The sequence below is a fragment of the Frieseomelitta varia genome, unplaced genomic scaffold (assembly GCF_011392965.1).
Source record: "Frieseomelitta varia isolate USP_RPSP 00005682 unplaced genomic scaffold, Fvar_1.2 scaffold_190, whole genome shotgun sequence".
Taxonomy (NCBI): domain Eukaryota; kingdom Metazoa; phylum Arthropoda; class Insecta; order Hymenoptera; family Apidae; genus Frieseomelitta; species Frieseomelitta varia.
The window spans coordinates 364,177-378,633 of NW_025109639.1; the positions used below are offsets into that span (position 1 = coordinate 364,177).

At 36.5% G+C, this 14,457-nt stretch overlaps 1 protein-coding gene across 1 annotated transcript in view; it reads left to right on the plus strand.

Moving 5' to 3' along the window:
• Positions 1 to 936: 936 nt before the first annotated feature.
• The window catches only part of LOC122539091, a gene marked incomplete at its 3' end in the record, with an annotated part of 175,890 nt that continues 162,369 nt past the window's right edge, over positions 937 to 14,457 (plus strand). Inside the window, exon 1 of the mRNA XM_043673711.1 lies at positions 937 to 2,416. Within this exon, the coding sequence (XP_043529646.1) occupies positions 2,229 to 2,416 (188 nt within the window). The remainder of the gene's footprint in view (positions 2,417 to 14,457) is intronic.

Genomic DNA, 14,457 nt, shown 5'->3' on the forward strand with positions numbered 1-14,457 from the left:
ATCGATTCGCAGCGTAATTTTTCGTGGAAATTTAATTATTTTAAACGGGAGGAATTATTTTCATGATCTGACCGATTTTTCACAAGACACAGCTATAAATGGAAGTTTGTATTCTTGATTGGATTTTATTATAAATTTAATTGAACATATTCATTTATTTGCATATTTGATACTTCCATCTTCGCACTTTTTTACTGATTCGTGTTGTATAGTTGCAGATTGTTTCTTCCTGTAAAATTTTTAATAAATTTTTAATCAGATTCGCCGGTCCCTGGCGAAAGCAAACAGTTGTTGTAGCGTTGATAGTTTGTTCGATATACGTGGATACATGTTCATACGTGACTCGATAACACGATGATATCAACATTCTGTATTACCTGTCTATTTTTGAGATTGTTACCAAGGTGATGGTTATTACGAGGATTTATATACATTGTCTGAGACAGTTCCTGTGCATTTCGCTGACTTCAGGGATGGTCATACATTAGAAAGTTTGCGCAGCGTATCCGCTTCAAAACCAACGTTACGAATCCTTACAGACATCCGGTGCACATAAATTTGTCGCCTCCTCCGCTCGTGTGTTTGTATCATCTTCTGAATTTCCGTATACTCACTGTCCGATGGATACGAAACTTGTTCGATTAACAAGCATACGGACGAATGTGTTAGCCTCTGGTAAATTCTAGAGGCGATTTTGAAACGAAACTATTGGACCAAATTATGCAAAATTGAACAGCTACATACGAAACGAGAAATTCGTAAAATTGCTTCATAAATGATTAAATTGGAACTATTTGAATCAGACGAAGTTCAAAATTAAATAATTGTAAAATTTTAATTTCAAAAGAAGACCAGAAACTCAGGAAGATTGCTTCGCGAATAATCGAATCGAAAATAAATAAAAATCTACAAGTTTCTATCTTGATCAGGTGAAGTTAAAAAAAAGAAAAAGCAGAATTAAATGATTAGAAATTTCTAACTTCGAAGGACAATCAGAAACTCGAACGATTAAACAAAAATCTACAAGTTCCTAATATGGATCAGACGGAGAAACTGTCAGATCAAATAAAAGACCAAAAATCTGCAAGTTGAACTTCAACGAAACAAGAACTCGAAACTCGAGAGATTACTTCTTGAATGATAAAATCGAAGAGAAATGCAAATCTACAAATTCCCATCTGCGTCAGACGACGCAAATCCTGTGATTTGGCGACTGAAATAAAAAGAGTGGACGTGGATTTTGATGTGCGACGCGCGACACAAAGAGAGCTCGAGGTTCTTGCTCGATCCACCAAGCATACGAATGAATATGAATATACGAACGACTGAATATATACACGAAGCAACAATTTCGAAGTGACTGTTGGTCTGCAACTACACGAAACCGAACATAGTCATAAACCCCGTACTTCGCGAAGAGAAAATCAGAACTTAGAGAGATCGTTTCACGAATGATCAAATCGAAGAGAAACAAGAATCTACAATTGAGAAATCTGCAAGTTAAACGGCAAACTTCAAGAAGATAAAGATTCACAGAGGAAACGAGAGTGTACGAGCTCTTATTTGGATCAGAGGATAATCCACTGTTTCAATGGTTCGATTAGAAAAAGTGGACGCAGATTTGGAAGGAGCAACGTTCCTCGAACGCAGAGAGAACGATTTCTCGAGGTTTCAGCGAGCACAGTCCTCGTTCAATTACCAAGAACAGTAAATGAGTTTGCTATCTAAATTTCAGAAGCAATTTTGAAAAAAGAAACAACTATATAAATACCGAACTTGAAGCAGATAGAAAAGACAATTTGCCAAATAATCGATAGAGAAAGAAATAAAAATCTACGGGATCCTATCTGGCTTCTGTCTGACGATTGGACTAAGAAACGCGGGCATGGATTTGGAAGGAGCAACGTTTCTTCGTACATAAAAAAGAACCGTTCCTCGAAATTCCCACGAGTATATTGGATACTGGCTGAAGAATCTGGTCTCGAGGACGTGTCAAGGAATCCCGGAAGCTCCGTAGCTGTTCGTTCGACCGAGAGACCTGCGCGTGAACCGAGAGACGTTTCTTGATTTGCAGTGATCGTTGATCCGCGAATCGGCGATTGCTTTCTTCGTCCTTGGAGGGCTGGGTCTCGCGCTGGGTTTCCTGCAGGAGCGCGACGTCGTTCAACGCTCTCGAAAAGAACGTTCTCGTTCCAGTTTCTCGGTGCAGAGATAGCAGAGTCTCTGGGATGTCAAACTGCTGCAGCTGCATCCGCCGTTGCGGCACGGACGCTTATCAGCCGCTGAGCTCGCAAAGACTCGGATGCGGCGGCTCGAAGGTCTACTGGGATGGCAGAGAGTCGATCAGAAGCCCGAGGAATCAGCGTAGAAAGCTGAGCGTGCGGTACGACGCCGTCAGACCAGCCGGAGTCGCAAGGTTAGACGACGATCTAGGTCCATCGATGTGACGATCACGATGGGAATTGTACGCGCGAATTCGCGAAAGTGGGTGATTGTCAGTTTGATGGGAGAGAATTGTCGGTTTGATGGTTGTTTCGTTACAGAGTTGTGGAACTGCATGAGTTTGAGGCAGTCAGATCGATGGTTTCGACGTTAAATTTCAAATTTTCGAGCACAATCGTTGATGGCCGCTTTTTGGGAAGAGCGCGAGCGCGGAAAATATTAAATTCGTTTCGATCAAATCAACGAATTTTCGATTTTTCGGAATGGAGAAGGAAATGTTCGCCCTGTTTGATGCGGGGGAAATTTGACGCATTGTTTATTTAAATTTACAATCACCGTGAGTGATTTTCGGAACCATTGTTTGTTGGATTGCTCATACGGGAGACCAAAAATATTTTTATTTAATAAACACGATATCTCTTCAATTTAAAAAAAATGCAGCCCACGCGGAGATTTGAAATTTTATATATTTTTTGCACGTATATCGCCAGTATTCTCTGTATTTTCGGATCTTCAAATTTCCAACAAAGGCGTAAAATTCGCAGTCCAGTTCTGTTAATGAACAGAATCCGATATTTACGGGAAAATTGTGGATTTTTGCGCGTTTATCGAAAATCTCGAATAATACACGAAAACACATAAAATATTCAAAGTGTAATGCTTCGTATAATATTTAACAGGAATAATTAATTTTCTTAATCATCCTTACAAGTGCACAACTATATATATATATATATATATAAAAATGCACAAACATCCGCAGTCTATTCATGGGAGCATGTACAACATTTTCGAATGTACCTTTCTTAAATTGTAAGTTATCGAAATGTTTTTGTCGAACCTCGCGCGTTGTTCACATATTTGGGAATCACTTGTTTACGTAAACAGACATGATGCATTCGGAATGCTGATGACGTTGGATTTGGATTAGTCTGGAATAGTAATGATGATTTTACTGTCAGCGTGTTCCCGAGAGATTATTCTGTTTGATCGTATTCGATTTACAGAGCGTTCGAACTGATCGATAAGCAATAGATTTCTTCTATATACGCGCTGGCAAAGTGGCGAAATATTTAACACTTTTAAAATCAAACTCGGTAAACCGGTGTATTTTCGATATCATTTCGCAAAAGTTTTCCTGCAACGTGATTAATAAATGCATTTCGACGCATCAAATTATCATTTTACAATTTATTAATTTTATTTGTTGTAGCAGGGATTTTAATTTATATTTCTTCGATTACGATATTGAAATGATAATATTATAAATGACACGAAAGCCGAAGTATTCGTATCGAATTGATTGATATTGATATTAAGAATGAATAATACGACAAGTCGCAGTGATATGTGCAATTTAATGTGCGAAATTTCTTTTTTTTTTTTTGTTGCAGGTGAGTAATCGCTGATCTCAATATTTCCAACTCTTCCAAAAATTCTGACAAGAGACGCGGTAAGAACTGGTATAATTACTTTCAGTGTCCAAAGAACAAACAATGTTTTGTTATTCAAGCAACATTCTGTACAATTACAAAATATCAAAAGTATCGGTCACTTTTCTTTGATCATATATCCCAATGAAATACAGACTTGTTCGTCGAATATTACAAGCAAATTTTTGATCGTTTAAACGAAAGTATTCGATATAATATTCGAGCTTAAACTATCGATCAAATATCTTAAATTTGTCTGTCATCGTGTAAAACAATCAAGATCTTGATTATTCAAACGAAGATAAAACGATTTTATATAATATTCGAGCGCAATATTTATAGAGAAGATCAATTATTTTTCATTAATCGAACACAGTTTGTCAAAATTTTTATTTTTGTAGTAACGAAAACATGACAAAATTGATCCAGACCTTTTGCAATTCTTCCAAACTTTCTTTCGATTTTTCGCGCAAATCCATTGCATTGTTTCAAAACAAAAACTAAAGTTGGAAAAAAAGCAATTCAAAATAGTCTCTCGGTTAACCACGGTTACTATTCCTTACCACTCTTTCGAGTTGTCAATTTTTTTTTTTTTGGAAATTGCCAGGCGACCCTGTGGTTTACACTGGATCAATCATCCAGCTAGAGGGTTTAACCTTCGTACCGTTTTTGATCAAAATAAATTTTATTTTTATGTCGGACGTTCAGTTTTTTTTAGATCAAAGTGCATGCACCTTCCTTTTGGACGAATATTCTATAAAAAAAATTTACGTAAAACAATTATCGTCAAAGCGGAAATTTTTACATTAAAGATCTTTGCGTCTATTGGACCCATCGTATTACATTAAACTATAATTTTCATAGTTCACGGTATTATATCAAAAAGATAATCAATAATAATATAATATAAATTAATTCGAGACGCTCACACAAATGAAATGTCGCATAGTATCAACGCGACACTGACATTTCTAACCCCTTGACATGCAATAGCGTCTGAGAGACGTCATACGTTTCCTAATGACTATTGAATTATTAATTTGTTCCTTCATCAGTTTTTCATTAATTTCGTTCATACGTATTGTGTTTATGGTGTCTTGCAGTATAAACGTAAAAGTATAAAACTTAAGTTCACACGAATGTTAAAATGAAAAAATAAATATTGTGTTTGTCATGTCGAATTTCATTCAATTCGTATGTCAAGGGGTTAGTGGGGCTGACGCAAATGATCGAGTCACGAGAATTCGAAACGAGGTCCGCGGAAGGGTTTAACGCGGCGCTCGCATACTATCCCGTGATGCACGGTTGAGGAGGGTGCGCGAAGGGTTGCGGTCATGTGACTGCCATCCCCGAAAGTGGGGATGGCATCCCGTGATTTTTCCACGATCGTGCGGAAGCAGCGAGTCAGTTCCGCAGGAACTCCCGCGCGGTTCACACACTCGTGATACGTTCTCTCTCCCGGTTCTTCTCTCTCTCTCTCTATTTCTCTTTCTCTCTATTTCTCTTTCGCCTCGATTATCACAGCGTGCGTGATCCAGTGGCGATCCCGTGTTCGCCGGTCGTTTCGCATCGTTCGTTCCATTTTATCAACGTACTTTATCGTTCCCCGTCCTCGTCGTTACGTGCACGTTTGCCGTTTCCGGCTGCTCCTCCCTCACGTTGTCACTTTTTCGCGTGAAAAAGTCCTCCGCGTGCGAGGAACAACCCCTCAGATATTTTTTTTCAGATTCTTCGCGTTTATCCCACTTCCTGCTCTCTCTCTCTCTCTCTCTCTCTCTCCCCTTTATTCACTCACTTCGTTTATTTATTTGGCTTTATTTTAGTGGAATTCGGTGGAATCTCTTGGATTTATCCACGAAACACGTGGCCGTGTGCGTTGTACGTGGACATTTGTTCGTGTTATCCCCGACCGTAGTGTTACGAGGATTAATTAAATTACACGTGGATTGAATAATGTGAGAATTTGCTGGTGATTTGTATTTGTACTGGCGATCCTGCGCCTGCATAGTTTCACGACTTTCGGTGATACTTGAAACGCAATGAAACCCCCCGGGAATTTATCGTTTTAATAGATGGTGATAGTCTGAAAATACTCTGGTAATTTGCGTGTATTTACACGACGTTTCAACTGACGAGGCCGCGTTTGCATTTCGCGTCGCCGACATCACGCGAGAATTTGCTGCCTGAATAATTTATCTATTTGACCGATTTAAATAACTTTAAGCCTATGCATTTTACGACTTTTCTTTTTTGGGAACGTGATTGCTTTTCGTGATATACTATAACGCAGTGAATTTCGTGAAAATTTATCGTTTTAATAGTTGAAAATACTGAATTGATCTGCCGATCAAGATCTGCTTAAATGTAGGATTCTACAGCTGTTTTTTAATAATGTGGTCGTTCTTTTTTTTTTTTTTTTTTAATACTTCAACACAACGAACTGCGTGAGAATCTGCCGTCTTGTCTAGTTGGTTTTAGTTTCAGAATTGAGTGATTTGAATATTGTTAATTGTGACATTTATTGACAATCCTGTATTTGCGTTTCTCAGTTGTTATAATAATATAATACACAGTGGATACGATATGCAGCGAATTTCATCGTTTGATCTCCTCGCTTCTTTGTTCGTTGGAATATATAATGGGATATGGAATATGCAAATTGTCATAATAGAATTGCTAAAGAACCATAAAATTATATTGAAACTAAATATTTTTGTAGATCTATGATGTATACTTTAATAGTATCCATTTCGGATTTATAGACCCGAAGAGAACGGCACTGGTTTTATGATTTTATGAAATCATTCGGTGTCGGTTGAGATTGTCAGTACACAGCGGGAAATAGTATGGGAGAAATAATGTTCAAGTGATTATTCGATATTTCCTATTGATCGATTGTTATTCTGTTTTTCTTTTTTCTTTTTATAAGTAAAGCACACTTAAATTGCCAAAAATTTAAATGTTTCTATGTTAATCATAGATCACGCATTCACATATTTTTTGTTGCCATTATCGTACCGAACTCGTTGGTTTCGAACTTTGTTCACTCGAGAATGAGTCTTGAAATAAGATCAAACAGACGAAAATAACTTTGCAATCTTTGATTCACAAAGTCCGTCGGCAAAAATGTCATCTTCGAACGTGTTAAATTTGTTTTGTCTTACTGAAAATCAATGTCGAATGAATGTTGGCAAGTATAGTCTGAAAGCTTTCGCTAATTTCTGTTGGAACATTTTTTATAGAAGACGAAAGACAGAAAAAAAGAAACAAAATGGTATCGCGAGCGCGACGATGGGAAAGTAGAGAGGAATGTGATCAAATTTCCTATCTGTTCATTTCTTTAAAGTAACGAAGTGGCTGTCTCCATTTATCTTGGCCACCGCGTGTCGTTTAACTCTTGCGAAACCCATTTGTCCGTTTTCTTTGCTTTCCTGATTCGCGTCAAGCGACAAATATTTGTAAGGTGGCTCAGTTCCGTTTGAAATATTATCCCCGTGACTGTGTGCCGAGGATTATTTCCGATAATCTCTCGGAAAACATTACCTCCCCGATGGCATTTTCTCGCTTCCCTCGTACGCTCATGCTCGCCGATCGTTTTGAGTTCAATGACTCAACCTTGAACTATTCCTCCCTTTGATCCAAACTTCTTCAAATATTAAATTCTGACAGTGTTGGTTCTATGAATGGAACGAATTTTAGTTTCGATTTGAAGGGGGGAATTAAGTCTCGTCTACTTCGAATTTGATTTTTAAATTTCAATTCTTCTCAATTGAACACTTGGATAATTGAACGATTCAATACTTTACATCTGATACGTCTGTAATGAGAAAATCTTAAAGTTAGCAACTGTGAAGTTAATTACCCTAGCTTCTTCAAATATTAAGTTCCATAATATTGGTATGTTATTTAGCTAAAATATGGAATTCGCATGTTCGCAGTACAAATTGTAGTTTTGACTTGAAAAAAAAAAAAAAAAACAAAATAGAAAGGAAGTGAAATTTAAATTCTGATTTTAAATGGAAGATTAACGCGTTGTCTGTCATGTGAAATTTATACGTTTCGCCTACGGGGCAGTATAATTTAATCTTTGCAAAATATTATGTTACAATAAAAGTGCAATGAAAGCGCATTTTCATTTTATAGTGTTATCTAATGTTACTTAAAATTCTTTCGTTGATAATATTTATTTTATTTTAATATTCATATTCAAAATTTATATTTTAATATTAATGTGAATATATATCTTTAATCAGTGTATTTTAATCATTTTGAAATTGGTGGTTATCAGATACTGCAATCAACATGTTAATAAATTGTACATTTTTAATACTTTTCATCTGACACGATGCAAGTTGCAGTAACTAATGCTCATCTAAGAAGATTGTAAGGCAATAGTTGTTCATTGTGCTCAGAAATTGAATTGAAATAGTCTTATAATACATCATGAAATACAGTTTTTGTAATCGAGGTGCAACCAACTTATTATATATATAAAAAAATTAATCGAATTCAAAAATTTATCAAGTACATTTAAATTAGGTCGACTCTGTATTGAATAGGAGCGAGATGATGAACAACAAGTCACTGCACAAAAATAATTAACAAAAGATATGATAGCTTTAAAATTTTTCTTCATTTGAAGCCTCCTTTTCGCGAAATATGTTTAAATTAGTTCAGTTTCGCATTGACCAATCTCTTCGCATTTGCTCGGTGTTTAATCTCGGTTCTCTCAAATACGAAATCTCGAGTGTCGCGTTCTTTGTCTTTTTACTCGAGTAATCACTGTCCTTTTCAATTTCAGAAACGTCCATTTCATATATAGAGTGTTTCCTTTTTCATTTTCCATCGATAGTGCAGTATCGATCTCTATCGGCGGTGCTTCATTAAAAATACATACGCGGAGCATCGAGGGGGATGAAGGGACGTTCTATTAACAAGTTGGAACGCGCGAGTGTTCCCGAGCCTCCCAATGGGAATCGGACTCTCCTCTTCAGGAAAAATCGTGCTTTTAGCGGCGAGACTGCCACGTTCGCGAATTTCCCTTTTTTCCGCTCTGGCGTGTCGGTGATTCTGTCGTTCGAACGAGTTGCCACCATCTTCCGTCGTGCAAATAACGCGTCCTGGGGCACTCGCGGCTGCGAAATAAATGAAATTGCTGTCGCTCGTGGCCTCCGTCACCGAGCCGAAAGCACTCGGATTAATACCGAGGGTTGCATTGTGCAACTATCTCTTGCCCCAGTGTCCTCTGCAAAGCAATTTTCATTATAGTTATTACGATTACCCGACGACGAAGGTACTCGTCGTCGGAGCCACGTAATTCGTCCGCGCTTGTCCCTTTAAAATTGTATGAAATTTTTCCTTTTCTCTTTGTTCCGTGAAACATTGATTAGTGATGCTTCCGAGAATTCAGCATTAATGGTGCTTTTCATCCATTCTGTTTTTTAATCTCTTTTGAAAAGAGGATTATCGTAGACTCTTTTAAAAATGTGGCCATTTATGATCGAACTGCGGATTTTTATACAGTTTTATATTTTTACGAGCGTGAGCTAATCTTCTACAAGGCAATTTTTATTTTGGTTATTACGATTTGAAGGCGAAGACTATCGTTGGAAAGTTTCGTCACGAGAAATTCATCTGTAGTCGTTGGCAACTTGCTGTTTTTCGGATTTGTTGTCCGAAATTTTCTTCCTTTTGTCCTCTGATGTGGAAAGTCTGCGAGGATAAGTTAATTAGTAACTCGACGACGCTTTCGAGAATTCAACAACGTTAATGCCGCTTTTTGTTCATTTGTTTGGACCTCTTAGACATTTAGAGAAGTTGGAAAGTGGATCATTGTAGAATTTTGCTTTTAGCATGAACGTGAATTATTGTGCATTTTTACGAACATAGTGCATTCACTCAAAAATTTTGGAACAGGTATTATATTATACTCGGTTTGAAGTTGGAAAAATTAAATATAACTTCATATGAAGAAGGGACTTGTGAAAATATTGTCATAATTTTATCATCTACGGTAAATATCTGTTGAATATAATTATAAATAAAGATTGTTCTAAGACTTTAAGCGAGATCAGTTGAAATTTGTTGAATATTGTAAATTGGATATTTTATTTACGTTTACGTTTCAAATTTTCCATAATAATAATATTTCGATATTGTAGCTTGAATCTTCTGATCACATTCTGGATTTTAACAAACTTTGTTGAATCGTTAAATCTAAATGTTATCATTAAATTGCATATTTTAATATAAATTATAAATTGCATTTTTACATTTTTATATAACCAAATAAATCGGTACCTGCGTTCTCTGCAAAGCAATTTTTCTAATTGTTACGATTATTCGACGACGAGGAATCTCGTTATGGGGTTTCGTATTGAAATTCGTTCGCACTCGATGAGAACTTACTGTCTCTCTCCCATTGTTAGAAATTTCGTCCATTTTATTCCGTGAAAAAGTTTGCGGGGATAAGTTAATTAGTAGCTTGATGGTGCCCCTGAGAATTCAGACAATTTTTCCAGGAAAAATTAATTTGGAAGGGCCGGTAGCAGGATCAGTGGCGCTTTTCATCCACTTTTTTGCATGCTTTACGAATGTAGAAAAGTCAGAAAGTGGATTATATCGTAGATTTTATCTCTGCGAGATTAAATTGGGGATTTTTACATTTTAATGTCTTTCTTGAATATAACCAAAGAGGTCAAACGTGCGTGATAAATAGAAATTTATTTCACCCACTATGTATTGTAATATAATTTTTACTTTTGCATGTTTGATGCATCATGTGCGTTCTTCTGCTTCCATGAATGTCCTATAAATGCATAAACATCCTTTAAGTATCCAACAGTTGCACAAATTCATTTCCGTGGATATAATTTAGCTTGAAGATATTTTAAATTAGCGTATTATATTCCGATAACGTCATTTGAAGATTTATCTATTATACTGTCGTGTTTCCAACGTTTCCAAGATGGAGAATTGTCTTTGAACGAAACGTCGAGAAATGTTAAATTTATCTTGAATGTTAATCGCGTTGTATCAGTCGTACAAGATGAAAAAGCGTCTTTGAACGAGCAACATTTTCACTGCATTGTACGGGACTCCACCGTATTTGGTTTCATCGGAGGAGAGGAATTCTTCGGGAACGAATCGGTAAAGGCTCCGTGTCGGAGGTTAAATACGTATGCGCGGAGGGAGGGAAAAGTCCGCGATAGAATGCAGCGCTCGTTGAAGACGCGCCTCTTGGCATTTACATCGCGTTCACCACGGTGGTACTGTTATTTCCACGGAGCTCGTTGATACCACGATTCTGAAACGGTTTTTCCTCGTTTCCGTGAAATTTCCCGGCGAAGCGTGCGTGTCTGTTTTACCATAGAGATTGGTATCTCGCGCGACACATTTGCCAAAATTACCGAACACCAACCTGAATTTGCATAACTAACTGACTGAATTTATCTTCGATGAGTCGAAGACCGGAAAAATGTTTCCTAAAATCTTTTCACATCGTCTCGTTCCAAGTATATTAACGCGACAAAGTCAATAGTGTAACTTTTTGTATAATTTTTTTTCTTTTTCACTGATTGATTTGGTGGTCTATTAAGGAGCCAGCGATAATTTTATTATGGATTAGATTGTGGATTTTTGTAATATAAATTTCTATTTGCACGGGCACATTTAGAAAGGTAGAAATTTGTTTTATTCTAGTAAAATTCATACACACTTTTTGTTTTAGCTATCCTCTTTATAATAATAATTATTAAATCAGATTTCTTGAAATTTCGTAAGATTGTAGAATCTAAAATAAAGGGCGTAATAACAAAAGAGCATTACGCTAATCCCTGGAATTTCCTCTCTTAACCTCCACGTTAGAAACTAGAATTTTGTTATATAAATTGTTTGAAAGAAATTGCAATTTCTTCTTAATATTACAAATATAAAACGAAATTTCAAGAAAAGTTCTAATTATTACGTCAGATTTTACAATTATTATACAGTACGGTACTATTATATTAGATGTTACAATTTTGTGTAAGTAATATTGAGTTTCTTGGTCGTTTTTTTTACAAAATAAGAAAAAAAAAAAAAAAGGAAATAGGGAATGTCTTTTGGCCATGGTGAAGCTAAGCGAAGCAGAGAGAAAATGCAAATTGAATGAAATGACGCGCGCTGACCTTCGGGCAATTTCATGGCCTCGGAGATGAAGAGGGCTCCCTGTGAATAATGTATAGAGGGCGAGGGACATCTGGTTCTCGTGTCTAACATTGTAAGCACCGAGAACCAACCTGTCCAAAATGCTTTTGTGCAAACAGCGGAGCATTCTGCGAGTGCTCTGTACTTTATTTATAGGATATTTGTATCTACCGTCTGTGCTTCTTCCTCGCTCTAGTGCCATTGAATTATTTTTAGAGAAGTGACTAGGGTCTCTGTTAGGTTTGCTCTTTTATTCTGTCATCTCGCACCGCTTCTTTGTTATCGTGCTGTTATAAAAAGCAGGGCGGGTTCAATGTACTGCACATGATCTTCTCTTACGTGCATACAAGAGAAACATTGCTATTTATTTATTTATCAGATAAATTTACTCGATAAAATGCAAAGGAACACATAAAGATACAAAGATGTAAAAAAAAAATTACGCACTTTCTGTACAAATATAATAATAATAAATAAGGAGAACAGAATTTCTTTAATATTAAGTTCCATGCATTCAAATAAAAATCCATTTCCAGTCTATTTCGACAATTTAAGAATGATACTTTCCTTTTTTTTACTGCAGAAGTAATTTTGTAAAATTCTGTCTACGTATTCTTCAAATCGTCGAAGTTCTATTCTCCAAATGCCTTGAATGCTTGATTCATCATCGAATTAAATACTAACTATTGAAACTAAATACCAAATATTGTTTTTTAATAAAATTTTCTATCTTGTGATTTTGAAAGTTCTTTCGACAATTGTGGAAAGCGTGTTACAAAATAATTTTTTTTTTATTCATTCTGCATAAAAGAAATTTACTCACTTGCACGAAATAATTTAGTACTGCGTTAAATATTGATAATGAAATATGCTGGATCGATATTGTTTTTTTTTTTTTTTAATAAATATATTGTTTTTTTTTTAAATAAAATCCTGCATCTCGTAATTTAGAAAATTCTTTTGTAATCAGGGAGACAATAATTCTAAATAATCTCAAATAAAAAAAAAAGTATCCACTTCCGACGACAAAAACAATCGAATGATGGAATGTTCAGATATTAAAATATATTCGAATGTAAAAGATTCTATAATCTCGCGATGGTTAAAAACAAATCCACTTGTTTTCTATCTTTTTCGTGCAATCCCCTACCGCCCTAGCCGGGAAACGATCGAAATCTCGTTTGTCCGAGCAAAACGGCCTTGTGTTCCGACCATGCAAATGCAGGATCGCGAAACGACGAAATAATTTCGCGGTGATTGCACCCGGTCACGTTGTTTATGCAAGGCGTGCCTATAAATATTCAGCGCGTCTTCTATTTCCCCCTCCCCCCCCCCTTTTTTTTCTTCTTTCCTTTTCGTTCTTGCTTTTATCCCGGTCCGTTTCCGTTGGTTTCGGATCGCGCGCTTCCCCCAATCCCGTTAGGGAAATTGTCGAAGAGCTCGCTAACGAGGCGACGCTGTTTCCAGCGAGGTGTTTTCACGGAGAAACACCGCCTTCCACAGAGCAGATTACAGGCAGTGCGCCGCGCCAGTGAAAGTGAAAAAAGTTGCGTGCTTGGTTTGTACGCTGAACGTTCCCGTTCGGTTCTCGATCGGATCTATCGTACGTACAGGGACGGTTCGATCGGCCGATCGACTTCCATTTTGTACGCTGGATACCACACTGAGGTGAGATTTCCTGCGAATTTATCTGGTCTTTTTTTTCTTTTTCTTTTGGTAGAAAATATTATTCGTGATATTTTTCTTTTCGTTTCTCTCTCTCTCTCTCTCTCTCTCTCTCTCTCTCTTTTGTTATAAAGAGATTTTGAGAAAAGGAATATAAAAAATAATTACGTAACTCAGAACAAAGTTATGCTATTTCAAAGGACACGTGTAACGGTGGAAAGAGTTTTTTCTCATGCTTGATTTTATACTCTGTATTTTTTTATCTAGTTGATGATATTTTTGAGCATACATTTTCCTATTCTTTATTATTCACACATAAAACAAGAATAAGGTTAAATTTAATCTAACGCAATAAACGACCTTCTTATAGTTGTATAATTTTTAATCTATCTAGAGTACTTTATGATTAATCTTGAATCTAATTGGATATAGTTGAATCAACGACTAAATTTTAAACATTCACCTTTCCACTTTCACGACGTTCGAATTATTAAGTATTCCATTGATCTGCTTGTTCCACGTCACTTTGAAACGACTTATCCCAGACATATCGCAGCGTTAATCGAATTCGAATAACGTAGCTGGATAACGAAACCTTAGAAACTACAATCGCGTTATCGCCGTCTCGATATCCAAACGTATTTGCCCGGATGCATCGACTCGATAAAAACTCAATTAGAAATCAAAGTCCCTAGCCGATAGACATGCTCTGTGTTGCGCCTGCACCATG